Source organism: Antechinus flavipes, chromosome 6 (assembly GCF_016432865.1).
Source record: "Antechinus flavipes isolate AdamAnt ecotype Samford, QLD, Australia chromosome 6, AdamAnt_v2, whole genome shotgun sequence".
In the NCBI taxonomy this organism is placed as follows: domain Eukaryota; kingdom Metazoa; phylum Chordata; class Mammalia; order Dasyuromorphia; family Dasyuridae; genus Antechinus; species Antechinus flavipes.
The window spans coordinates 30,783,014-30,806,473 of record NC_067403.1 but is presented as its reverse complement, the minus strand read 5'-3'; the positions used below and the strand labels follow the sequence as shown (position 1 = coordinate 30,806,473).

Genomic DNA, 23,460 nt, shown 5'->3' with positions numbered 1-23,460 from the left:
CCTTTTAGGCTCTGCTGTTGTTTAAGCTCTGGGACTTTGGATAAAGACAAGTCTCTTCCAGCTCTGAGATTTTATGGTTCTAAGTCACATTCACCAGAGGACACGTGACATATTAATTTCTTTTCCTGGAACTCTTCTCCTGGATGTTCCTAGAATGATACTTTCTCTTTAGATAAAGAATGATCCTTCCAACTTTGTCATTGGCTGACCCCATGCCGGCTGTCCCTCTTCATCTCTACTTCCTGACTTCCTTCAAGTCTTCACTAAAATCCCAACTTGAGCAAGAAACCCTTCCTAGACTCCCTTAAAGCAAGGGTTTTTTCTCTGAGATTATCTCCAATTACCCCAGTTTATATCATGTTTGCACATGATTGGTTGCATATTTTCCCTTCATATTGTCCTCCTTGAGGACAGTAACTAGTGAGGTCTTTTTTTTTTTCTTTATATCCCCAAACCTTTGCATTTACTGTGTCAATCAAATAGTAGGTCTTTATTAAGGACTATTTTACTTGCTATTTTGCTTGACTTGAATAAGTAGAATATAAAAAAAGTGAACATTAAAAAAACATTCTCCACCAACCAAAAACTTTTAGCACTCAAGTTATTTAGCCTGCGCCTTTTCTTTCCTAAAAAGTTTACATGTTCAAAGAGATTATTTTTTTATAAATTGGACCAAAATGTAGTTTCCCAGAATGGCTTTGTTACGAGCAACACTATTGTTATTGACAATCCAATGCAACTGAACAAGCATTTATCAAATGCTTACACAAATCAATTGCTTTTTTGAAAATTCTCTTTGGGTATCAAGAAAATTTAATTTGAAATTCTTCAATTAAGATAACATATATTCGAGAACAAAAATCGTGGATTTTAAATGTATTGAAAAGTGCGAGCTTAGGAAGCTCATCCGATAAATGAACAAGGCTGGATGGGAGAAGAGAAAGGATGATGTGAAAATGATGGTCTGGGCCAGGACTGGCATCTTTTTACTCAGACTATTACTCCAATGTTGTATCTCTTCAAGATCTCCAGATAAGCAGGGCTTTGAATAGCTGTTCTCCATTCTTAGTTTCTTGGGGAAGCTGGATTACATTTCCCCCCCACTCCCCCAGGGGATTACAAAGGCAAAAAGATCTTTTTAAATCTTTGCCTCTTTTTAGACACCAGAGACAAATTTCCTTTCTCCTTCCTGGCAACCCAGAAGCATTTTCAATTCAACTGAAAAATAATTACATTTGATTGTGGCTTGTGTTGTGTTTTCTATTAACATTTTGTGCTGAATAATTACCCTTTCAATTCCTGGTGTATTTTTGGATGGACTGTTTTTCTGAGACTGTGGAAGAATGTCAAACTAGAAGTAGTCATATGATATAGAATGCACTCACACTATATGCATGCAGATATACATGCACACGGCACGTGGATCATATACCGATGATAGAGATAAAGTAAGAATGATAATCAGCCCTATCTTTAAAGTTACGTGGAGTGTTGGCTGTGTGTCGGGCACAGTGCTAAACTTTTATCCATATAATTTCATTAATATATAGACAGGTGTGGGATATAGATATCCTACTGGGGAGAGGGTTTCAGGGGGGACTGGGAGTCCCCTTATCCCCCAGCAACCAATGACAGCTGACCAGCCAGCTGCAGTTCCATCCAAGTATTTGCATGAAACTAATGGAAATATATGAATTTTTGAAACACTAAGGTCCTTTTCCCTCCTAGGAGGCCAAATTATTTGTGTAGTTACTAGTTTCATGGACAGAGAGACAAAGACACAGAGAAAGAGAAACAGAGATGGAGACAGAGAGAGATAGAGAGATAGGAGAAAGGGAGACACAGAGATGAAGAGACAGAAAAAGAGAGACAGAGAGACCTTTCTTCATCTTGATGGGGCTAAAAGCTGTAACCAGCCTTGGGCACCTCAGCCACTCGTGCAAAAAGCAAGTTATCAACTACAGCCCACAAGCTTTCCAGTTTGTCCCCTTTTCTCACCTTGAGAAAAAAAAACCCATCTTTGATTCATCTATACTAAATTCCATAAGCTCTCTAATATGCTCTCACCTAACATTCACTATGGGAAAAATCTAAAAATCTCCTTTGCTGCTTGACTTGTAGCTTTCTCTCTCATTGCGCACCTTCACAGGGTAGGGAGCCACTGGGTCCTTTAATGAGTTTAAAGAGCATCAAAATGAAAGTTAATAATGAAATGAAGATTTCAAATGTACCTACTATCAGAAAAGGGACAAAAAAAGTTTTTCTGTTACACCTCCTCCTCTTCACTGGATTGGAGAGGAAAAATGGAAAATAAATGATTGGTGGTAAAGATTAGGGTGGAGAAGGAGCGAGAAGCAAGACCCAGATGGCCACTCCTTGGGCCTTCCGATGCCCGCTGTACCAGGTCTCTAGCTCCTAACTGGTCAGCCACTAAGTACAGCGCCTGGCACATAGGAAGTGCCAAGGTTGATGGTTGCTTGCCCCCCTGAACTCCTATCTCACCCACCTAATCCCAGAGAGGAGTCCCAGAAGGTGAGCCCCCCGATTTCCCTATCAGTACGCCCTAGCTGCTTCTCTAGAAAGATGCCCTTTGGCAAGGAACATGAGCCTGAGGTCCAGGCCAAATGCTCAGCCTCCTCACTCCTGTTCTACTCCTCCCCAGTCAGGTAGCTGCAGGGATGCTTCTGGTATATTTGTCCATCAAATATACCACAAGCTCATTTTATAGAGGCCTGGAAAGATTTACAGAAACAGATGCTGAGGGAAACATGCAGAACCAGGAATACATTGTACACAGTAACAGCTGGATGATCAACTATGAAAGATTCAGTTCTCCTCAGTGATTCAGTGATCCAGAGCAATCCCAATAGACTTTGGACAGAAAAAGCCATCTGCATCCAGAAAAAAAGAACTAAGAAGACTGAATGTAACTCAACACATGCTATGTTTATTTTTTTCTTTTTATTGTTTTTTCTCTCATTGTTTTTCTTTTATTCTGATTTTTCTCTCCCAACATGATTCCCAAAATTAATATTAAAAAATTAATGTACACGTATAACCAGAAAAAATAATAAAACAATAAAAAGCAAACTTAAAAAAACAAACAAACATGGACCCTAGAAAGAGAAAACAATTCAGCTGATGATTAAAATTCTTTTCATCTAGAATCTTTTCTTTCTAGAATTTCAATATAATTCCTCCTAATAACACTTACTTGATGGACTTTTAAAAAAAAAAAAAAACTATTCTGTTCTGAAAGATTAAAATGAAAAGTACAAATGAATCTAGGAATAGGATATCTGTGGCAAAGATAAATGAAAGAACATAGGGACAATTAAAAGAAATCATTCAAAGCATGACATAAATAAATAAGAAAGCCTGCTATTAGAAGAAAGGATTTCATTTTAATCATCATTGAAATGAAGGAATTTTGCTAAAACCCAAATATCCTACAAACCTGCCCATTTTCTCAAGATTATAATGCTTTATTCACTGAAAACTTGAATATTACATATTTTAGGTTATATTTTGCTTGTAAACTATTTACATTCAAAAGGTAAAAAAAAATTAATTATTCATTACTATAAACCATTCTCCCTATATTACCAACAAAAGCTCACCGTTTTATATTGCAAGCAAACACACTCTGAAGATCCAATCACGGTTGTCACTCTACATCACTCCTTCCAGTCCTCCCTTTCCCCACTTGCACTAGGGAAACAAATGGAATTGCTAGGATAAGGTTATTGTGTGGAAAATGATCCATTAGCTGTGTGTGTAACACAGGTAGAGTGTGTGTGCCAACAACAGAAAATGAGGAGAAAAATAAAAAATCCAGCAAGTTCAATATTTCTAAAATGATATTATCATACCAAAAAAAAAAAAAAAGTCATTTAACCAATAGTTTCCAAGTTCATCTTTAAAAATTGTCCTTGTCTCTGAGCCTGCAATTCTTCCTCAAAAACCCTGATTTTAAAACTTGAGACTGGGTGTGATGGCACACGTCTGTAATCCCTCCTACTAGGATCCCTTGAGCTGGCTGGACTTTTGCTGAGGGCTAAATACCCAGGAGTGTTCACACTAGGTCCAACATCAACATGGAGGGGAAGAGGGAGGATGCCGAGGGAAGTTGGAGCCAGCTCAAAAACAGCCATTAAAATTTCCCTGGAGGTCAGAAAGGCATCCCACAGCCCCTCCAGACTGGGCAAACAGAGAGACTCAGTCTCAAAACTGAATAAAACTCCTTTAAATTACTATCAGTCTTGTCTTTTTTGAAGCCCAGTTTCTCAAAAGGTAGTAAGCATAACATTATCAACAACCTATAGCATAATGAAGAATTTGCTAGTTAAATTTTTACCTTCAAAATCATTATATTTTTGGCCAAATAAAAAGCAGAGGATGTACCCATCCTCTTTGAAATGGTCACGCCGGTCTTTCTCGTATTGTGGATCACAGGCCAAGCAGCTCACATGTACACATGAGAAAAAATGGTTTGCAAAATGAATCACTTCAATACAATGTGCCAAAGTTGAGAGAACATATTACTTAAAATATAATCTTTATTTCCTATCTCAGTGACTTCGCAAAGTCAAGGGAAGAAACCAGCTGTTTCAAAGGAAAATTCATAGACATAGTTTTCCCAAAATGTACCGAGATAGTGAGGTATTCAAGAAGCTATCTGTTAATGAATGTTATGGAGGGAGGGCTGGACTAACCTCTGAGGACCTTCCATTTCTAATTCTATAAAATAAAACTGTACTTAATAGAATAGTAAATGTGCTCTAATGAATACTAAAAAAATGTACACCAGATCCAAATGATTTCTCAGGAAAATTGTTCACTTAGATTTTTGTTGTTGTTCAGTCATGTCCAACTCTTGCACACCAGGCCTTTTTGTCATACTCCACTATCTCTCAAAGTCTGACCAAATTCATGTTCATTGTTCTCATGACTCTATCTCATCACGTCATCCCCTTTTCCTTTTGCCTTCAATCTTTCCCAACAGCAGTCTTTTCCAAAAGGTCCTGCCTTCTTATTATGTGGCCTAAGTATTTAAGCTTCCATTTCAGTATTTGACCTTATGGTAAAGAGACTGAATTAATTTATTTAATTCTGGTTATCTTGCTGCAGAAAAAATCAAAAAGGAAACAATTAGAAATAAAATACAAGCAAACAATAACAAAAAGAGTGAAAGTACTATGTTATGATCCACCCTCAGTTCCCACAGTCCTCTCTCTGGGTGCAGATGGCTTTCTTCATCATAGGATTATTGGAACTGCTCTGAATCATCTCATTGCTGAAGAGAGCTATGTCCATCAGAATTGATCATTGCATAATCTTGTTGCCGTATACAATGATCTCTTGGTTCTGCTCATTTCACTTAGCAGGACTGAGTTATTGTTTTGCTGATTGTTTAGATGTAAGAAAATGAAGTAGAAAATATTAACAATGCAGATTAAACCTTAATATGTATTATGGGTACTTAAAGAGAGCTGGTTGTTCAATATTTCCCAGCATATCACTGACAGTAGCTAATTTTAGATGTCAAACTACATATGGACTTGGAAGCCATTGACAACATGGCCAACGCTCTTCCCAATTTAGAAAAAAACTAAGATATTTTCTATATTTACCTCCTGCAAAATCCCCTCTTCCAGTCTCCCAAATTCAGTAAATAAATATATCCAAAATTCAAAAATAATAAAATGACAAAAAGTAATTTTTGCTGTCTTCTAAAGATTTATTTACCATTTCTGTTCCAGAATGAGTAAATCATTTTAGGGCTCCTAACAAGAGGCAAAATTTCGTAGCTGAACTTTCCATTTTGCTAGTTTGTCCAGTCTCCAGGGTGGGGAGGGATGTACACAAGGCATATATCTACTATGACTCCAGATTGATGTGAAGAACAGCAAAAGTAAAACTCACACAATATATCAAAGATGGAGAACTCGTTAAAATTCATGAGGCAAAGCTTCTCCGCCATTAAAGTGCGCTACTAAAATTCTTAGGCGGCCATTTCATAGTTACAGCTTGATCTTCCTGGAACCGTATAACTCCAGCAAATCCATCTGTCCACTTTCCCAGGCAGACCGTCCTGTCTCCAAGGATCTAAGCCACTCAAGCCCAGCAGCCTCTCCACCTTCTCCACCCAGCAGGAGCTCAATGCACTCCTCTTCCACTCTTCTAACCAGCTCCCCACCATCGCTTCTGGAAATGGCTAATTAGCTGCCTTATCGAACCACTCACCATCTCTCTCCACTCCCTAAATATGGCTCCATTAGAATGTAAGCTCCTGCAGGACAGGGGCTGTCCCAGGGTTTGGCACACAGCAAACACCAATGCTTCTCCTTCATTACTCTACCGTCCTGGAGATCAGTAAGTGAGTTTCTTTCCAAGCCTGAAATTTAATATGACACTCTCCTGTTTGGTAAATATTGATGAGGCATTGGGCCCATGGAAGAAGAAAAGTTGATTTGAGTGGCTTTGGAAAGGAAATTCTTCATGCTGCCTGGGACAAGGGCAGATACTTTTGGATGTGGAGAAAGGCTTTGGAAGTCTCGGAAATGTAAGGGAAGCTGGCTCCGCAGCGGGCTCCTATTTTTTATTGACTCTCTGGAGATTTCTGGGAAATTCTCTTGGATCAGATTGAGCTTTCTCTTTGGTTTGCCCCAAGGGATCTTATTTCTGGGGGACAGCTTATTTACTTTCTGTTTCCTGATACATTCTAATCTGTTTAACTTCCACAACAGGATAAATGAGTTGCTCATTTTTCACTATGCGCAACTAGCATTTGGTAGAAAGGAGTCCAACCGCCTGGTGTAAGCTTAAAGTTATATTTTGCCCTTTAAAGGATAACAGAATCTGCTTTCATTTTGAACCGAAAAGCCACATCCCTGGATCAGCAATCCTTCGTGGGGCAGATGTAATTGCAGTCTAGTGCCCCACTGTTGGAAGAACACAGGGCAGCTAGCCTCAGGCCCCCCTATTTCCCTTGGAGCAGGAGTCTTAGTCTCTCTTGGAGGAGATATCTTCCCATTTATACAATTCAGCATCCCATGGGCACACACACCTTACCCAAGGGCCTGATATCCCCGGGTCCCAAGTCCCTTCCACTGATGAAGATGTCTACCCATTCAGGCCTGCCCATGCATCCCGAACCCTGAAGGCCATCCCCCCAAACAAAGAAAGTTTTATCGGAAGGCCATCCTTGCCCCGAATTACCGGCTTGGGCTTTCATGGGTAGTTTCACGTCAAAATGGGAATTTTTTAATATCCCCAAAGCGTGCAGCTTTCCTCCTCCTCCTCACACTCAACATGCTTGCCCTTGTGCACTCTCAGCCCGAAGAGACATACTTTTTGGACAAGCATGGTATCCAGCCACACGCATGTGGAAATGCGGACAGTAGTGTTCATCCACTTGCTTTTTCTTACACTGATGGACAAAGCAAAAAGTTATAAGTAATAACAGACCTCTTACAAAAGGGTTTATTTACAACTGCAATTACTTTTCACACACTTCCACTTTTCCAAATTTAGTCTTACTTCCATTTTGACCCGACAGCATGATTTTCCTATTTTAAAAGCTGCTCTTCTAGTCAATTTCAAGTCTTAACAGTTAAAAGTACAATCGATTCTTACTTCTGAATTATCATTTAAGAACTCAATGATCCAAATCACCATTTCCGTCTCTCAGCCCAAGATAAAAATGCCCAAATCCATACTTCAAACCGACCAAAAATCATCTGTGACGCTCTTCCATTTGGAGTGCAGTGAAAAGCCTAAGTCACTCTCTGATTTCTTCAATCCTCCTTCAAAGTTCTGCTCTCTGGTTTCAAAATCAACACCCATTGAGTCTGGCCCTACTTCCTTTTCAGCCCAGTCTCCCATTAGTTTCCCACCACCTACTCTTTCCAGTGAATAGTCCTTGTGATTACTTGCTTCCATGTCTTTGTGTAGAATGTTTTCTACACTTGCGATGTTCTCCCATTTTTCCTTCCCAATAACCTTGTTTCAAATGCCACTTCGTTCTTTTACTTTGCCCTAAGTCCCCAGAACAGCTTCTTTCCCTTCAAACATGACATAGCTTTTGCTGAACTTCTCCAAAGAACTCATGTAGTCTTTTATATTGTAATTACAATTTTTCATATATATATATGTGTGTGTGTGTGTGTGTGTGTAGTATAGTTATACAGTTGTGTTATGAAAATCATCTCCAATAATTGAGACACACTATGCTCTGCACATAGTAGGTTCTCAACTGTAAATGAATTAAATTGAGTATAAACCTTCAGGGGGAAGAAATGGACATTCAATGAAATAGAGAACTTCTAAGCATTCCTGATGAAAAGACCAGAGCTCAATAGTCATATTAAAAATGCTTTAAATCACTACTTGATTAGAGAAATGTGAATTTAAAAACTCTTAACTATCTCATACCTGTCAAATTGTTTAATATGACAGAAAAGGAAAATGACAAATGCTGGAGAGGTGGGGATAATATTAAAACATTAACGTATTGTTGAAGTTGTACACTGATTCAGCCGTTCTGGAAAGCAATTTGGAAATCTGTTGAAAGAGCTATAAACCATGCATACTCTCCACTACTAGGTCTGTGTTCCAAAGATACAAAAAAGGAGAAAAAAGACTAATGGGTTCAAAAATACTTATAGCAGCTCTTATATGTGGAAAGGGGATGTTCACCAAGTGGGGAATGGCTGACCAAATTGCTCTATGTGATTAAGATGTAATACTATTGTGCTTTAAGAAACGACCACCAAGATGCTCTGAGAAAAAATTGCAAAGACTGGAAAGTGAAATGAAAGTGAAATGACCAGAACCTGGAGAACACTGTACTCAGGAACAGTAATCTGATAAGCTACTGTGAATCATTTTGTTATTCTCAGCAATACAATGATCCAAGACAATTCTGTAGGACTTGTTAGGAAAGATGCTGTCCATTTCTAGAAAAAGAACTGCTGGAACGTAAATGCAGATCGAAGATACTTTTCAATAGTCAGGAGTTCTTGAGTTGATTTGGAAATACTCAACACACATGCAACTTTTCAGGAACATCTCTACTGCACCAAGAACAACCTGTCCCTCCCTCCTGTCACCTCTACCTAGTCCATTCCAGATCCACATCCTTAAGGGTCAGCTGCTTCGCTGAACCACCATGTAAATAAGATGTCCTCCATCTAAAACTGAGTCCGAGAGCCATCTGATGTATTTCTGATACAAAAGAATATTACTTTAAACTTACAAGTGTTCCCAGATATTTAAACTGCTGGTTCACACATTTAAATAACTAATCCAAGATGTTTTAGAAGTTAAAAGGATAATCTAGTTCAACACCTTATTTTGCAAATGAGAAAACATAAGTATAATTTAAAATAAATGCAATATATTTGGTTATCTTACCTACAATAAAATGAGCAAATGATTTGTTTCCAATTCTTTTATTACTCTGTTTCTCCTTTCTACTTCACTCTAAGCATTTAAAAATAAAAGAAGGTGCTACATATGTTCATCTTTTAATCCTGTATTCTAATATATAAATAATATCTTGTGGCATTCCTCTTTTCAACCAGCTGTGTTGTAACTTTAGGAGACAACTATACTTTCCCCAAACATTAAATTACTTTAAATTATTCTAATAAGGTCTGCCTTAAACATAAAAAATAAAATTCAAACTCAAAGCACCTTTGTGTATTAAAGGTTTTTGTAGAACATATCATCTATACTTTCTATCTTCTATCTGTCTAGATATAGCTCTAAATAGAAAATAAAGTTGACAACTATTAAAGACCTCTCAAAATGCAAAAATAATACATTAAGAAATTATTATTACCTTCCAAGCTCACAATAGTGTGCTGATGACTATGTGTATAAATAACAGTATATCTGACTCATAAAATAGCCATAAAGCCTTTCCATGATTAGTTACAATATTTTTAGCTTTGTAGGAGGAAAAAACCACAAATCCTTACAAACCCACAGAATTTCACTCACAAATATATGTGTGATTTTTAGTTAAAAGGCATGTGAAACTAACAGATGATCAGTAAGTTGTTATCATACGATTTATACAAGAATTCAATATACACTTTACTGTTTTTCCGATTCCAAATCAAAATGTCGACTCTTCTTATTTGCATATGACATTTATTGAGAAAAAAAAGCATCATGGCCAACTTATTTTTACCAATAACATCAAACAGATGAAATACAAACCAAGAGAAATTAGAATTGTCTCTTCTCCACAAAACCAGATTTTAGATATGGTAGTAAACTTGTTTGCAAAATAGACTTTTAGACAAACCTTTTATATAAGTGCCTTACAAAGCTTTGCTTCTAAAGGATAGGGATGAACAAATCCATGGAAAACGCCTTCAGAATCAAGTGTATCCAGTTTATCTTTAACTCTTTATGTCACTCCTTTCTGATGGTTTAGCATATTGGAAGTTGTCACACAATAAAATGCTAAATCATCACATTGTCTGCATGAGGACTAAAATGTGCACTTGAAATGTTTTTGTAAGTTTTCTGTAGTACCCAACTTTTGACACCTCAAAACAATTTCCTTGAAAAATATATAAAATTTAAAATGGAAGTAGAAATCGTTATCTGAATGATGAAAAGACATCAATAAAGATTATAGATCATAATCCCTAGGAAAGTATTAATTTAACACTTGGGACAAATTGGCCATTTTGTTTAGTTTTATTTATAACATTGGGAAACCTGATCTGAATGTCGGCAGATATTTAATGATTCTGATACTATATCTCTCTCCAGAGTCTTTGAGACTAGTGCTTAACAGCGACAGCCTTCTGATACTGTCTGTCTTAAAAGCTATAATCAAAATTAGACTGAATAGTCCATTTAAAATAAGTTCGTTATTACATAGTGTGGAAATGTGCACTCTTACATTAAAGATTATGATTAAAGATCACGCCATTTCTTAAGAACTTGTAAGAGTTAAGAAAAACTATGCCATTCTTAATGATAGTTCCCAGATGTCAGCTCAAGCTACTCAGGAATAAAGAACCCTTTGCAGCTAGAACGCCCTGCCTACCCATGTCTAATTTACTGTTCTTCAATGCACAATGCAAGACCTGTTCTACTTGACTCTAATCACTGACATCTAAGGAGCATCTTTTCTTCTTTAAGACAGTCTGCACAATTTGATGGGAAATCTGAATTATAATGCTGAAAATAAATCTCAAAAAACAAATTTTGTGATTTGCCTCAAAATCCATATACTCTTGAATGACTTGGCTTATATAATTAAACAAAACTATAAGCAAAATTGAATAATCCCTCTCATTTTAGATTACTGATGTCACCAAGTTTATAAAAAATATGCATGTAAATGATAAATACACATTATATCATGTATCATAACTAGTACATTAACATTGAAGGTATTAAAACTATTTTACTCATAATCCTCCCAATAATGAATATTTTGTAACTTTATCTTATAGGTGACATTTCCTCAAATTATTCACATGTAGTATTAAGTTCTTATCATTTAAGCTGATGGGAACCTAAAACTTTAGAAGCATTTTTAGATTAAAAAAAAAAAATCCTCTTGTCTTATATGCCTCTCAATTTATAAGAATTCCAATTTTCTGATTATATAATTCTAATTTGTTTAAAATTTAAAATGAAGATAATAAGATTTAGAGAAAGTGATTTTTAAAGTTTCCTGGTACCAAATTTTAATACTCAAATTACTAAATACTTAAATATTCAAAATTGTTCTTATAAAATTTTATTTAAAACCACCTGAAAGGGAGGAAAAAAACAAAGAAAAACTGGTGACACAGCCTTCAATCATTAATGTTCTCCAAAGATGAGTACTTTATCACCAACACAAAAATGTTGAGGTGTAACATCAACCAAAACTAGATTAAAACAAAAAGTTATCAAGAATCAAAATACCACTTCTCATCTTTTTTGTAGTAGGACCTTCAAAGAATCTAAAATGTCATCTAAGTAACTTCTACATGCCAGTCTTGAGTTTTTACTTATTTTTAAAGGGTTAATTCTAATGTTTAGTTCTTTTAATTTTATAAATTATAATAGAAGTTGGATTACAGCCAGCTTCTTTGCAGATGGCACTTAACACAGGACAACAATTAGCTGGTGGGAGGCAGGGAGAAAGAGGGGATAGAGGAAATTAGAATTAAAAAAAAAAACCCAGAAAAAACAAAAATGGGGTCAAAGAATCTGATACCACATGAACATGGTATAAAATTATATACATTATGTGCAATTTCATGCTCCTTAAGAAAAAAAAAAACTTTTTGGAATGTCATATCACTTAAAATAGATAGCATACACAATATTCAGTAACGGTCAAAAATGTATACCAGTTTTTCTTATAATTCCTGGTAAATGACATTTTAGGATTAAAAATACCATTGCAAACCACTGGATCAACATTTTGGTCTCCAGAACTGCTGTAATTCACAAATTTTAATCCAAATAACTTTTTTGGAAACTATTTCAAACTTGTGCTACACTTCTCTTTCAAAGCACCAGCTTACCTAGCAATGGAATCACTATTATAATTTCATCTTGTCCAAAGCTTTCCATGGGCCAACACTCACTTTTACCTCACAATTTTTAAAGTGCATATTGAGTTGGTTGTTTTGGAGAACAGATAGATACACAGCTTCAGTTTTTATTCAATTTCCAACTAGTAAACTATATCACCTTACCTCAACAACACACAAAGTCATTAGAAAACTATCTGTTATTACCAATCTTGCTGTGCTGAATGCCCATTTGGTAAATACTAGAAAACCACAATTCAGGTACCTTAATCTATGCAATCAATATTATGACAGTCACTCACACAGTTTTCGGGATAAGAAGTTTCACTTCACAGGTGAGGAGCTCAATTTGAAATTAAAAAAAAATCCACAATTCAGATTTATATAAGTTGTGCCTCTGCTTAAATAAATTAAAAATGTCTTCCTGTCTGTAAAATTATAAATATTTCTAATATAGTTTACAGAACATTAAAACTTCGATATATACTTTCTCTCCTAGTAAATACATATTATGGTTATTATTGAAAAGGAAAAAAAAAAAAAGCAGCCACCACAAGTCCATAGTTTCTAGGAAATTCCCCAAAATGTGTTACAATTCCTTATATTAATAAATATTACTCAAAATGAAGGGGAAAAAAAAAAAGAATACTACAAAGAAAAATAGAGGCTCTACCATTTCTCGGATATTCTATCAAGAATGCCTTCATTCAGTCCAGGAACCACATCACCCCTGAACCCAGCATGTACAGTTTACCATATTTAAAAAAAAAAAAGTTGGTTGTCAGCAGCCAGGTCAAGAATCACTAAGCAAGTGGAAATGAGATTCTAAGCTCTGTAAGCAAGGGGAGACACAAAGTACCAGTTCACAAAGAGGAAAAACTACACACTTCTCACCTAGAAGATGTCATTATGGTCAGGACTGGGAGGCTGTGACAGAGTAAAGCATTTACTAACCTCAATATTATAAATAATAATCCTATAGACTCCATCTATGTTTACTAGTATAAAGAAAGGGAAAAAACATGATTGCAAAATACTATACAAAGTGAAAGGCTGACATGGGCAACTAAGAAATGAAAATGCATCTACTAAAACACAAAAAACCATGATTTTTCAAATTAACTTGTAGTATTTCTCACATAGAAACAATAAGCAGTTTTAGTTCTCTGGCCAGTTAGATTGCTCATTCATAGAAGACATTTCCCTTAAGATTCTTTCCCCAAAATGGCTTCGGCATTGTGCTGACTCCCTCGGCATAAGGAAAGCTGGCAGAGGAGGTAAGGTGCTGATGTCACTGTGGTTTTCTTAGTTCTGGACAAAACTGTTTCCAAGAGTGTTCACTGAGGAGATTCCATCTAATTTATAATATTTCCAAATCTACATGTCGTAGTTCGGGATTTAGTTTCTGGAAAGAAAAAACAAAACACCACCATATTATTCATAATTAAAAGAGAAAAGACTTTTGTTTTGAGTCTCATTGAGATTATGTCTCTAAAATACTGATTATAAATATCATATCCATGAGCCAAAGAACATTTTCAAGGGAAAAAAAGATGTCTTTATGAGTAGATCATCTATGACCTTTTTTTAAAAAGTTAAGTCAGTGGTTCCATCACTCCGGGTTCTTCTGAAAGACAGTCTTTGGCTCCCAACTTTGGCTTTACTGTGGGAATTTTTACGAGGTTATTTGCCAACCTCTCTGCTATCCATTCAAATACTTTTCAAATGTAACTCTCTTAAAAAGTAGCCCAGTGGACAGTCCTCAGCTTGAAGTCGGGGAAGTTCAAATTCAGCCTCAGACACTTACTAGCCAGAAGTCACTTCATCCAGTTTGCCTCAGTTTCTCATCTGGAAAATGAGCTGGAGAAGGAAATGGCAAACTCTGATATTTTTGCCAAGAAAATCCCAAATGAAATCATGGAAATGACTTAACAATAACCATAAAATGTTCTATATATTTCCATTATCATCATCATCAAAGTGGAAGAAAAGCTGTCTTAAGGTAAATTAAAAACTTAAAGTGAAGAGGATCTGTGTAAAATGCAGCATATTCATATATATGTGTATGTATTTATGTGTGTGTGTATTCCCATGGGAAATAGGAATCTACTAAAACCATTCCTAGTCTCTCATCTTTTCAGAGTAACACTAAACTCAAAGCAGGAGCCCCTTTTTTGAGCATTTTATGTTTCCAATCAAATATCTGAGTACCATCAATTCATGCTAAGAAAAGGATGAAGTGAAAATTGGGGGTCATTTACAAATCATTCTGAGTCTATTTCTGTAGGACAGGCAAGGAAAATCTGAATTAAAATCTTGGTTCTGTGACCTCAGGCAAATCATGTAAACTCTCATCATCTTTACAACATGCTAAGGTGCATTGGGTGCACCTGGGTAATCTCTATATAACGTAAATCACAGATCCAGTCTCTATCCTCATCAGGGCTATTTGCACACATATCCATGTGAACATGATTCACCAGTAAAAGGATATAATAAAAGACTCAATTTGAAGAAGGCCTATTAATTTTTGTAGCCAATAAATCCTCATTTTTAAGTGAACAAATTCCAACAGATTCAAACATATCCTCTCCTCTTGCTGGCAAAGCATCCAAGATAATTTATTTTTAGCCTTTCTTACACAGAGATGATCATACATCATATCACATTTTACCTACTAGACCAGATCTGAATTCACTGCCAGACAATGCTGTTGAATTTATTTTATTAAGATCATCCATAGCTTGATTCTAATAGAGAAGAAAATTCAAGTAGGAACAGAAGTTGCAATTTAAAAAAAAAAAATACAATTATCAGAAGTATTAAGATATAAGGAAAAAATTTTGTGGATTTAAGACTAATTCCTGGGCACAGTCAGACCACATTCAGAGTTAAGATAAGGATTTATAATAATCAAGAAGAATAGGAATGATTTAGCCCTGATTTATTTAAACAAGCTATTGAAATAAAAAATGGGAAATGAACAATAGAAATTATATCGGCACTAGCTGTAATAAATTCAATCAGAAGTTAAACCAATGTAAATTAATTCCCCCAACAAAGAGATCAAAACTGCTTTGGGGAAAAACCTTAGTCAGCAAACATTTAGCTTACTTGTCAAGTGGAGAGAGATGGCTGCCAAAGGCCAAGTCAGTTTAGAATATTAAGTCATCTGTAAAATCTTACCAAGAAGGATGATGGATGATTATGAGTACTATCATCTGATAAAGCAGAAAGAAGCAATGAAGGGTAAAGCCAGTTTACAGAAAGTGTAGCAAGAAATCTAACTAAGCAAAATCATACCAAGGGTATATGAGGGAAAAAAAGGGAAAGAAGAAAACAGAAGAAAAATTGAGATTGTTTACAAAAGCTAAGGGCAACTGAGTCACTACACTTGACCTTATCATTGCAGTGTCTTAGATGCTTACAGAACAAAAAGAAAAGGTATTAAAGGAGATAAAGATGGCAAAAAACAACTGCACTGGATCAAGCAGAGTTATAGAAACGATGCGTTACAACCGTAAGGATTCTGAAGGATGAACCTGAAGGCACTTACAACAAATGAAGGTACCAAGAGTGGAAAAATCTTGGACTTTACAAAGTTCCAAAGAATAGGAACAAAGAATGTCATCAGAAAATTAATTGTAGGAATGAGGTGATTCAGACCACTTCATAGTCTTGTGATGAAGAGAGCCATCTGCACTCAGAGAGAACACTGTGTGAACTGAGTGTGGATCATAACATAGTATTTTTACTTTTTTATTGTTGTTTGCTGGAATTTTATTTCTCATTTTTTTCCCCTTTTGATCTGATTTTTCTTATGCAGCATGATAATCATGGAAATATGTACAGAAGAAATGCACATGTTTAACATATTGCATTACTTGACATCTAGGGGAGGAGATGGATGGAAGGAAAAAACACTGGAATACAAGGTTTTGCAAAGGTGAATGTTGAAAATTATGCATATGTTTTGAAAATAAAAAGCTTTCATCAAAAATTTTTTTTAAAAAGAAAATTAATTGTAGGGCAGAAAGAGAAGACAGGGTGGACGGTATGACAGAAAATGGTGGGCAGCCAGTGTTTCCCACTGGCACTCTCGTGATTCGTAAAGAAAAGCTGCAGCTTACTGGGTGGACTGCCCATGGAAAACTTCAGGGGGCATATGGATGAGAATTGTATGTCAGGTATGAATAAGTGATGATCTATAATGCTGGGGAGCACTCCTCATGACACTTCAGTGTTAGGAAACAAGAACCAGGTCATTCATATACTACTTTTCCCCTTTTGGCTTGGAATAAAATTCTTTTAAAAACACTGGAATAGTAATCTACTATTCATGGGGAATATGTTCTCATGAAATATTAACTATAGTTTTAAAACCATTTAAAAGTTGTTTCTCATTATACCTATCCTCAAACTCAAGTGTTCATAAATGAGATCATTGGACCATATTTCAGAAAAGTTAATCAGGTATTTCAATGATACTATGATGAATAAGTAGTAATGCTCTCCAAGTGAACAGAGACAAATTGTAAAATTAAAAACCATGTCAAGTGAAATAAAAGCAATATTAATGCATGTTTTCAAAGTCAAATTTCACCTTTTCTAATATTTTACTAAAATATATCTAAAGGTATTTTTACATTTCTCAAGTAAATATGAAAATATCATTCATTTGTAAGAAAGTCTTTACAATGAAACAGATAAAAAGACCAAATAACCTTCAAAGCCTACAAAGCCCTGTTCCACGTTTATAGAAGCAATAGGAGAATAGTGGGAAAAGGTCAAAAGGTGAAACTAATCACACAGATTTTAAAACAGCTATAAAAGCATTCATTTAACTAATGACATTCTAAATGAAAACTGTCCAGAGGCTTAAAAGTTGATACACTACTAGAAAAAATTTAGCCACATCCATACTGACAGTCTATAACTAAATCAGAAGTTATGAAGATGCAGTGAAACAGAAGTGCTCTTTGTGGAAAGGCAAAGATTTGCTGGAATTGGCTGATTGTGCCCAAAGGCAACAAGAAATAGGGAACACTTAATTACTTCACTCATGATAAATACAGGCAAAAAGATAACAGGAAGTCATGAGATAAATAGGTCTGAATCATATTATCATTCACTAGGTACATGATCATGGACAAGTTAAAAATTTGCCTTCTCCTTTGTAAAATCAAGTCTTGGGGTATTAAGGACCAACTAATTATAAAGCATATAATGAATGTCATCTATTATTATTGTTGCTGTGGACAGGATGGAGGTGACACCATTTTTACATTCTTGAGGATGAACTTTCAAGATATTTCAACGAAAAGTAAACATCACCAACAAAATGGGAAAATTACAGATAAAAAATTTTTTTTAAGGAAATGACAAAACATCAACAAATATTGATCTATATTTCTACTTTTTCATTAAACTATAAGTTACTAACACCTGAGGTACATAAATATAATGAAAAATTACTGTGCTGTAAGAAAAGACAAAAATGATCAATATAGAGAAAGATCTACATTAACTAATAAAAAGTGAAATAAGTAGAACCAAGGAAACAATAACAAAGTGAGGAAAAAAATTTAAAAACTAAAATTAAAAAAAACCAAAATTACAAAGAACAAGCTTATCCTCAAAAAAAAGCTCTCCTTCCCCACTCCCACCCCCGTACTTCAAAGAAGATGGGTGCAACAGGGGTGTCTATGGATATGAAATACTGCATATGCTGTCAGGTTTTTTTTAAGTAGTTTGATCACTTTTACTGAGTTTGAGCTGGACTGCTGTGTGAGAGGAATGTCGAGGAGGATAGCACGACTAGACTGCAGAAGAGAGGAAAGGGGGCTGGGGACAGGACTTTATAAATACCAAGCAGAGGATTTCCTAGTTCATCCCAGAAGTCTCTGGAGCAGGGAGTTTGACACGGTCAGACCCACGCTTTAGAGAGATCATTTCGGCAGCTGAACAGAGGATGGACTGCAGGGGGAAAGAACCCTGAGGCAGGCAGATGTCCTAGGAAGAGGTGGGAAGGGACAGGTCGTGTCTCAGGGCTGTGGCAAGCTAGAGGTGAGAAGGGGGCCTTGGCCACAGATCAGACATAAGGGTCAAGTGTGAGGAGTGAAGAATGAAGCCTGGTGTTGAGCCAGGAGGATGTGGCTCCCCTCCACAGCAATAAAGGAGTTAGAAAGAAGAGAAGTAATTTAGGCAGGAAAGTTGATGAGTATAATTTTGGATACGTCCTGAGTTGAAGACATCCACCTGGGAAATGAGACTGGAAGTCAGGAGAAAGGTTAGCGCTGAATAAGTATAATGGACAATTATCAGCAGAGAGATAATTTAATCTATGGTAGCTAATGAGATCATCAAATGAAAGAATATCTTTATGTAGGATATATTTATTGAAGGTATCCTTGATAAAATAAAAAATAACAGTAGGAGGTTATTACAAATTATTTTCTATATAACTGACTAACAAGTGTCAGGAATACAAGAAACCACTATATTTACTATATATTAATTACAAAAAAGGAAGAGGAGGGGCAAATTAGAAAAAGAAAGCCTCTCTTCTGATAACTTCTGCGCACTTTAAAGATCATTTAACATTTTTTGATAGCAGTCACCAAAAAGATAACTTTTTTCTGTCAGTTCATGTACTGATATCAAATAAGAGAGAAAATAGATGTACCTTTCAGAGAACTTTGACCTACAAGGCACAGAGGATAAAGTGTTGGATTCAGGGTCAAAACACTTCCACTTGACCCTGACTTAAGTCACAGTGGAGCCCAGGATCAGTCATCTGACACTCGGTTTACATTGTCAAATGTGGGCGTTGGCCCAGCTGACCCTCAAGCACTCGATCTGCAATCCCATCACTGTCAAAGATCACTTCTGTAGGTCATGGCCAGCCCTGGCAGGGCAAGGTCCAAAGAGAAATTCCTTATTGACAACCTTTTCACAGATGCTTTTGTCCCAGTCTCATGAGGTGAGTGAGGAGGCCCCTACCCTGGACCACGCTGACCTGCACCCAGCTGGACACAAAACTGAAGTGAGGGCGGCAGACACAACAGCTTGGGGAAGGTACAGAGTGCATTAAAGACCCTTGTGCTCCTCACTGAAACTCCACTCCAATTTCCAGTAAGGCTCTAAGCCTGCAATCCTAGGATCTCGGAAGATTCAAACCAGAGGTCACCCCAAAGGACAGACGGTGTAGGATATAAGTCCTCAAGAGAGTAACAAAAGTTATCATTCAAAAGGATAAAGAGGGAGAAATGTTCCCAAAGCATCAAGGATTGAGAAGAATAATTTCAGCACCCTGCCCAGACATGTTGTAAAGGATTTATGCAAGAACTTTTACAAAAACGACTTAAGAGAAAGTGAAAAGAATGGACATGATTCAGACCTATTTATCTCATGACTTCATGTAAATAATATTTAATATAAAATATGCCTCAGAAGCATCACAGGTGCCCATCAATTGGAGAATGGCTGGGTAAATTGTGGTATATGAATGTTATGGAATATTATTGTTCTGTAAGAAATGACCAGCAGGATGAATACAGAGAGGACTGGCGAGACTTACATGGACTGATGCTAAGTGAAATGAGCAGAACCAGGAGATCATTATACACTTCGACAACGATATTGTATGAGGACATATTTTGATGGAAGTGGATTTCTTTGACAAAGAGACCTGAGTTTCAATTGATAAATGACGGACAAAAGCAGCTACACCCAAAGAAAGAACACTGGGAAACGAATGTGAACTATCTGCATTTTTGTTTTTCTTCCCGGGTTATTTATACCTTCTGAATCCAATTCTCCCTATGCAACAAGAGAACTGTTCGGTTCTGCAAACATATATTGTATCTAGGATATACTGCAACATATCCAACATATAAAGGACTGCTTGCCATCTAGGGGAGAGGATGGAGGGAGGGAGGGAAAAAAAAAAATCGGAACAGAAACGAGTGTCAATATAAAGTAATTATTAAATAAAAATTAAAAAAAAAAAAGAAATGTGGAATGAATGATAGAAATGTGATTTTGGAAGTTTTTATCTAACAGTGGTATTAAAATGGAATCTGCAAATTAAAAAAAAAAAAAAAAAAAAAGAAGCATCACAGGATTTAGAGACGGAAGACCCTTGAGAAATCACCTCATTCAAGTCTCTCATTTAACAGATGAATTCATTGAGGCCCAAAGAGGAAGTCTCTTGTCCAAGGTGATACAGCTAATTAAATGGCAGTCAGGACTGGAATGGACGTAGGTCTTTTTCATCCAAACCCAAGATTGCTAAGTATCTACTCTTAAATACATCTTACCTTCAGCTCCTTTTCAAGTCGGTCTACTTCAGCTCCTAGAGTATCAATAATATTTTCACCATGCTTAAGCATAAAGATTTCTAATTCTTCAGGAGTCTTTACTTCCTGGACTTCCTGCAAAAGAAAATTATAGGAAAGAAGAATAGGGGGATATACTTTGAAAAGGCACACTTGTTAAGTAGAAAAGGGAAAGCTACCAAAAATACATGATTCTTTCTTAAACAACATATCTATGCATATGTCACATCAAAAAAAAAAATCAAATTATAATTAAGATCTTCCCACAACAAATAAGCCTACTCAAAGAAACACTTATTTCAAACAAAATTTATTCTCACAAAATACACTAGAAAAATGCTAAAGCTAGTTTGCTAAAGTAAATTATTTTTAATTCAAAAATCAGTCAGGATAAGGAAAATTAGGGAGTATGTAAAAACCAAGATTAATATATATATAATATATACACATATTTATGTATGTATGAAACATTAAATACTAAATAAATTCAAAATAATATAACTTTTTATTTCTAATTCTCAAGAATCTATTTCATCGAGAGCCATCTGCACCCAGAGAGAGGACTGTGGGGACTGAGTGTGGATCACAACATAGCATTCTCACTTTTTTTGTTGTTTGCTTGCATTCTGTTTTCTTTCTGATTTTTTTTCTTTTTTGATCCAATATTTCTTATGCAGCATAATTGTGGAAATATGTTTAGAAGAACTGTACACGCTTAACATATATTGAATTACCTGCTGTCTAAGGGAGGGAATGGAGGGAAGGGAAAAAGAAAAAATTTGGAAGACAAGGTTTTACAAGAGTCAATGTTGAAAATTATCAATGCATGTGTTTTGAAAATAAAAAGCTTTTTAAAAATCTATATATCTGTCAACACATAATGTGTCCTTTTATTCTATAAAGCAGGGATCAACAACCATTGTATGTTTTAAACCAAGTTCTGATCTGCTTTAATATATCAGGGAGAAGGAGATACTTAATCTGCTCCATCTTCTAAGTAGGGCCAGCAAAGGTGAAAGTCAGCCAACAACTCTCCATTGGGCACAGTAATGGCAACTGGCCCACTTATTATCCTGGCACGGGGAAAACAGATTTTTGCCACTTGATTTAAAAAGGCAGCTATCCCTTCCTTGTTCTCTCAACAATGGTCCTTTACTTTTTGTTTCTGTAATTACAAAATTACACAAAGCACACAAAGGAAAATATGCTTTAAAATTAAAAAAAAAAAAAAGAATAAAACTAAAACATAAGTAGTCAGTGAATCAAATTCTAGGGATCAATCTTATATTTAAGAAGATCCGGTTCCAGTACTTTTTTTTAAAACAAGACTACTTAGTGCTGGAAGCAGCTCTCTAAGATTACATTGCAGAGAAAGTGTCAAGCTGCATTGACAGAATTTTCTCATGCAGGAGCTTGTTCCATCAATGAAATAATATCTTTAGGTCCCATGTCTATCCTATTCCTGCAAAGAGCCTTTTTTCTCTGGATCTAGAGTCCATGAGTATACTTGTACCATTTATGAGAAAAGGTAGTATTCTACCTTGTCTTTTTTCCTCCGCTGTGTTCCAAGGTTTTTCTATAATTTCATTAGGATATCTTCACTGCCAGTCCCAAGGGTGCCATCTTTTACCAAAATTCTAAGTGAACTGCCAGCTAACAAATTTTTGTTTTAAGCTTAAGAATTGGAAGGATTTGAGATTCTAAAAAAAAGGAAAATTTTATTTCTAATTCTTAAAATATATTTGATCGTAAGGGGAAAAAAGTAGTTATGTGAGAATCTTAAGTAACTTACTTGCAACAACTGGTCAAAATCCTGTTTTTCCAAATAAGACCGTGTAACAACTTTCCCATCAAAATCTACTTCAGCCTTAAATCTAACTTTACCCATTCCCAGGTCTGTGGCTTTAACATCATGAATTGCCCTAAAAGCAAGCAAACATATACACATACTTAGAAACACAAACTTTTAAAAGATAATTGGTTAATTATAAGCCTAGAATTCTCTTTTCCCTGATGATGAGTCACCTGATGGGAATGGCACTCACTGATAAGTACCCTTTGACTTTTTTTCATTTTCAAGTGCTCTGATTTTAAAAAATATATATTGTTTATTTTGTTTTGCATAGGTAGAGACTTAAAAGATTTAGTGACCATCTATTCAACTACTTGCACAGATCTTGCACATAACCCAAAATGAACTTGTTACACTGCATGGGGATTTTATCTTAAAAGTTGCCACACCTTCTCTTGTTGATGAGCAGGATGTGAACGCAAGTTTTCCCAAGTTTTGCCATCTATCCAGGGCATCCACAAAGCAACATCTCTTTAAAATTTCATTTTCTTCTAGGTCATTTTCTTTCATACATACACACACACACACACACACACACACACACACATTTTGATCCTGTATATGTTTGTTAACAGAGGACTGGGAGATCTTGCTCATTAGCGTTGGAAAGTCTGAGAGGGAAAAAAGAGGGGTCTTTTGGAGGGAAATTTAATTAAGAAAGTATTCCTGAACCAAGAGAATATTGGATACATTAATTGCAATAGGA

General features: G+C 35.8%; 1 protein-coding gene across 2 annotated transcripts in view; it reads right to left on the bottom strand.

The window, feature by feature from the left end:
- Positions 1-10,141: 10,141 nt before the first annotated feature.
- The window catches only part of SLC30A9 (solute carrier family 30 member 9), a 70,552-nt gene continuing 57,233 nt past the window's right edge, over positions 10,142-23,460 (bottom strand). For both annotated transcript variants that reach the window (XM_051966577.1, XM_051966576.1), the window contains 3 exons: positions 22,695-22,824; positions 20,885-20,998; positions 10,142-13,968 (listed from right to left, as the gene is read on the bottom strand). In XM_051966577.1, the coding sequence (XP_051822537.1) occupies positions 13,924-13,968; positions 20,885-20,998; positions 22,695-22,824 (289 nt within the window). In that variant the 3' untranslated portion in view covers positions 10,142-13,923. The remainder of the gene's footprint in view (positions 13,969-20,884; positions 20,999-22,694; positions 22,825-23,460) is intronic.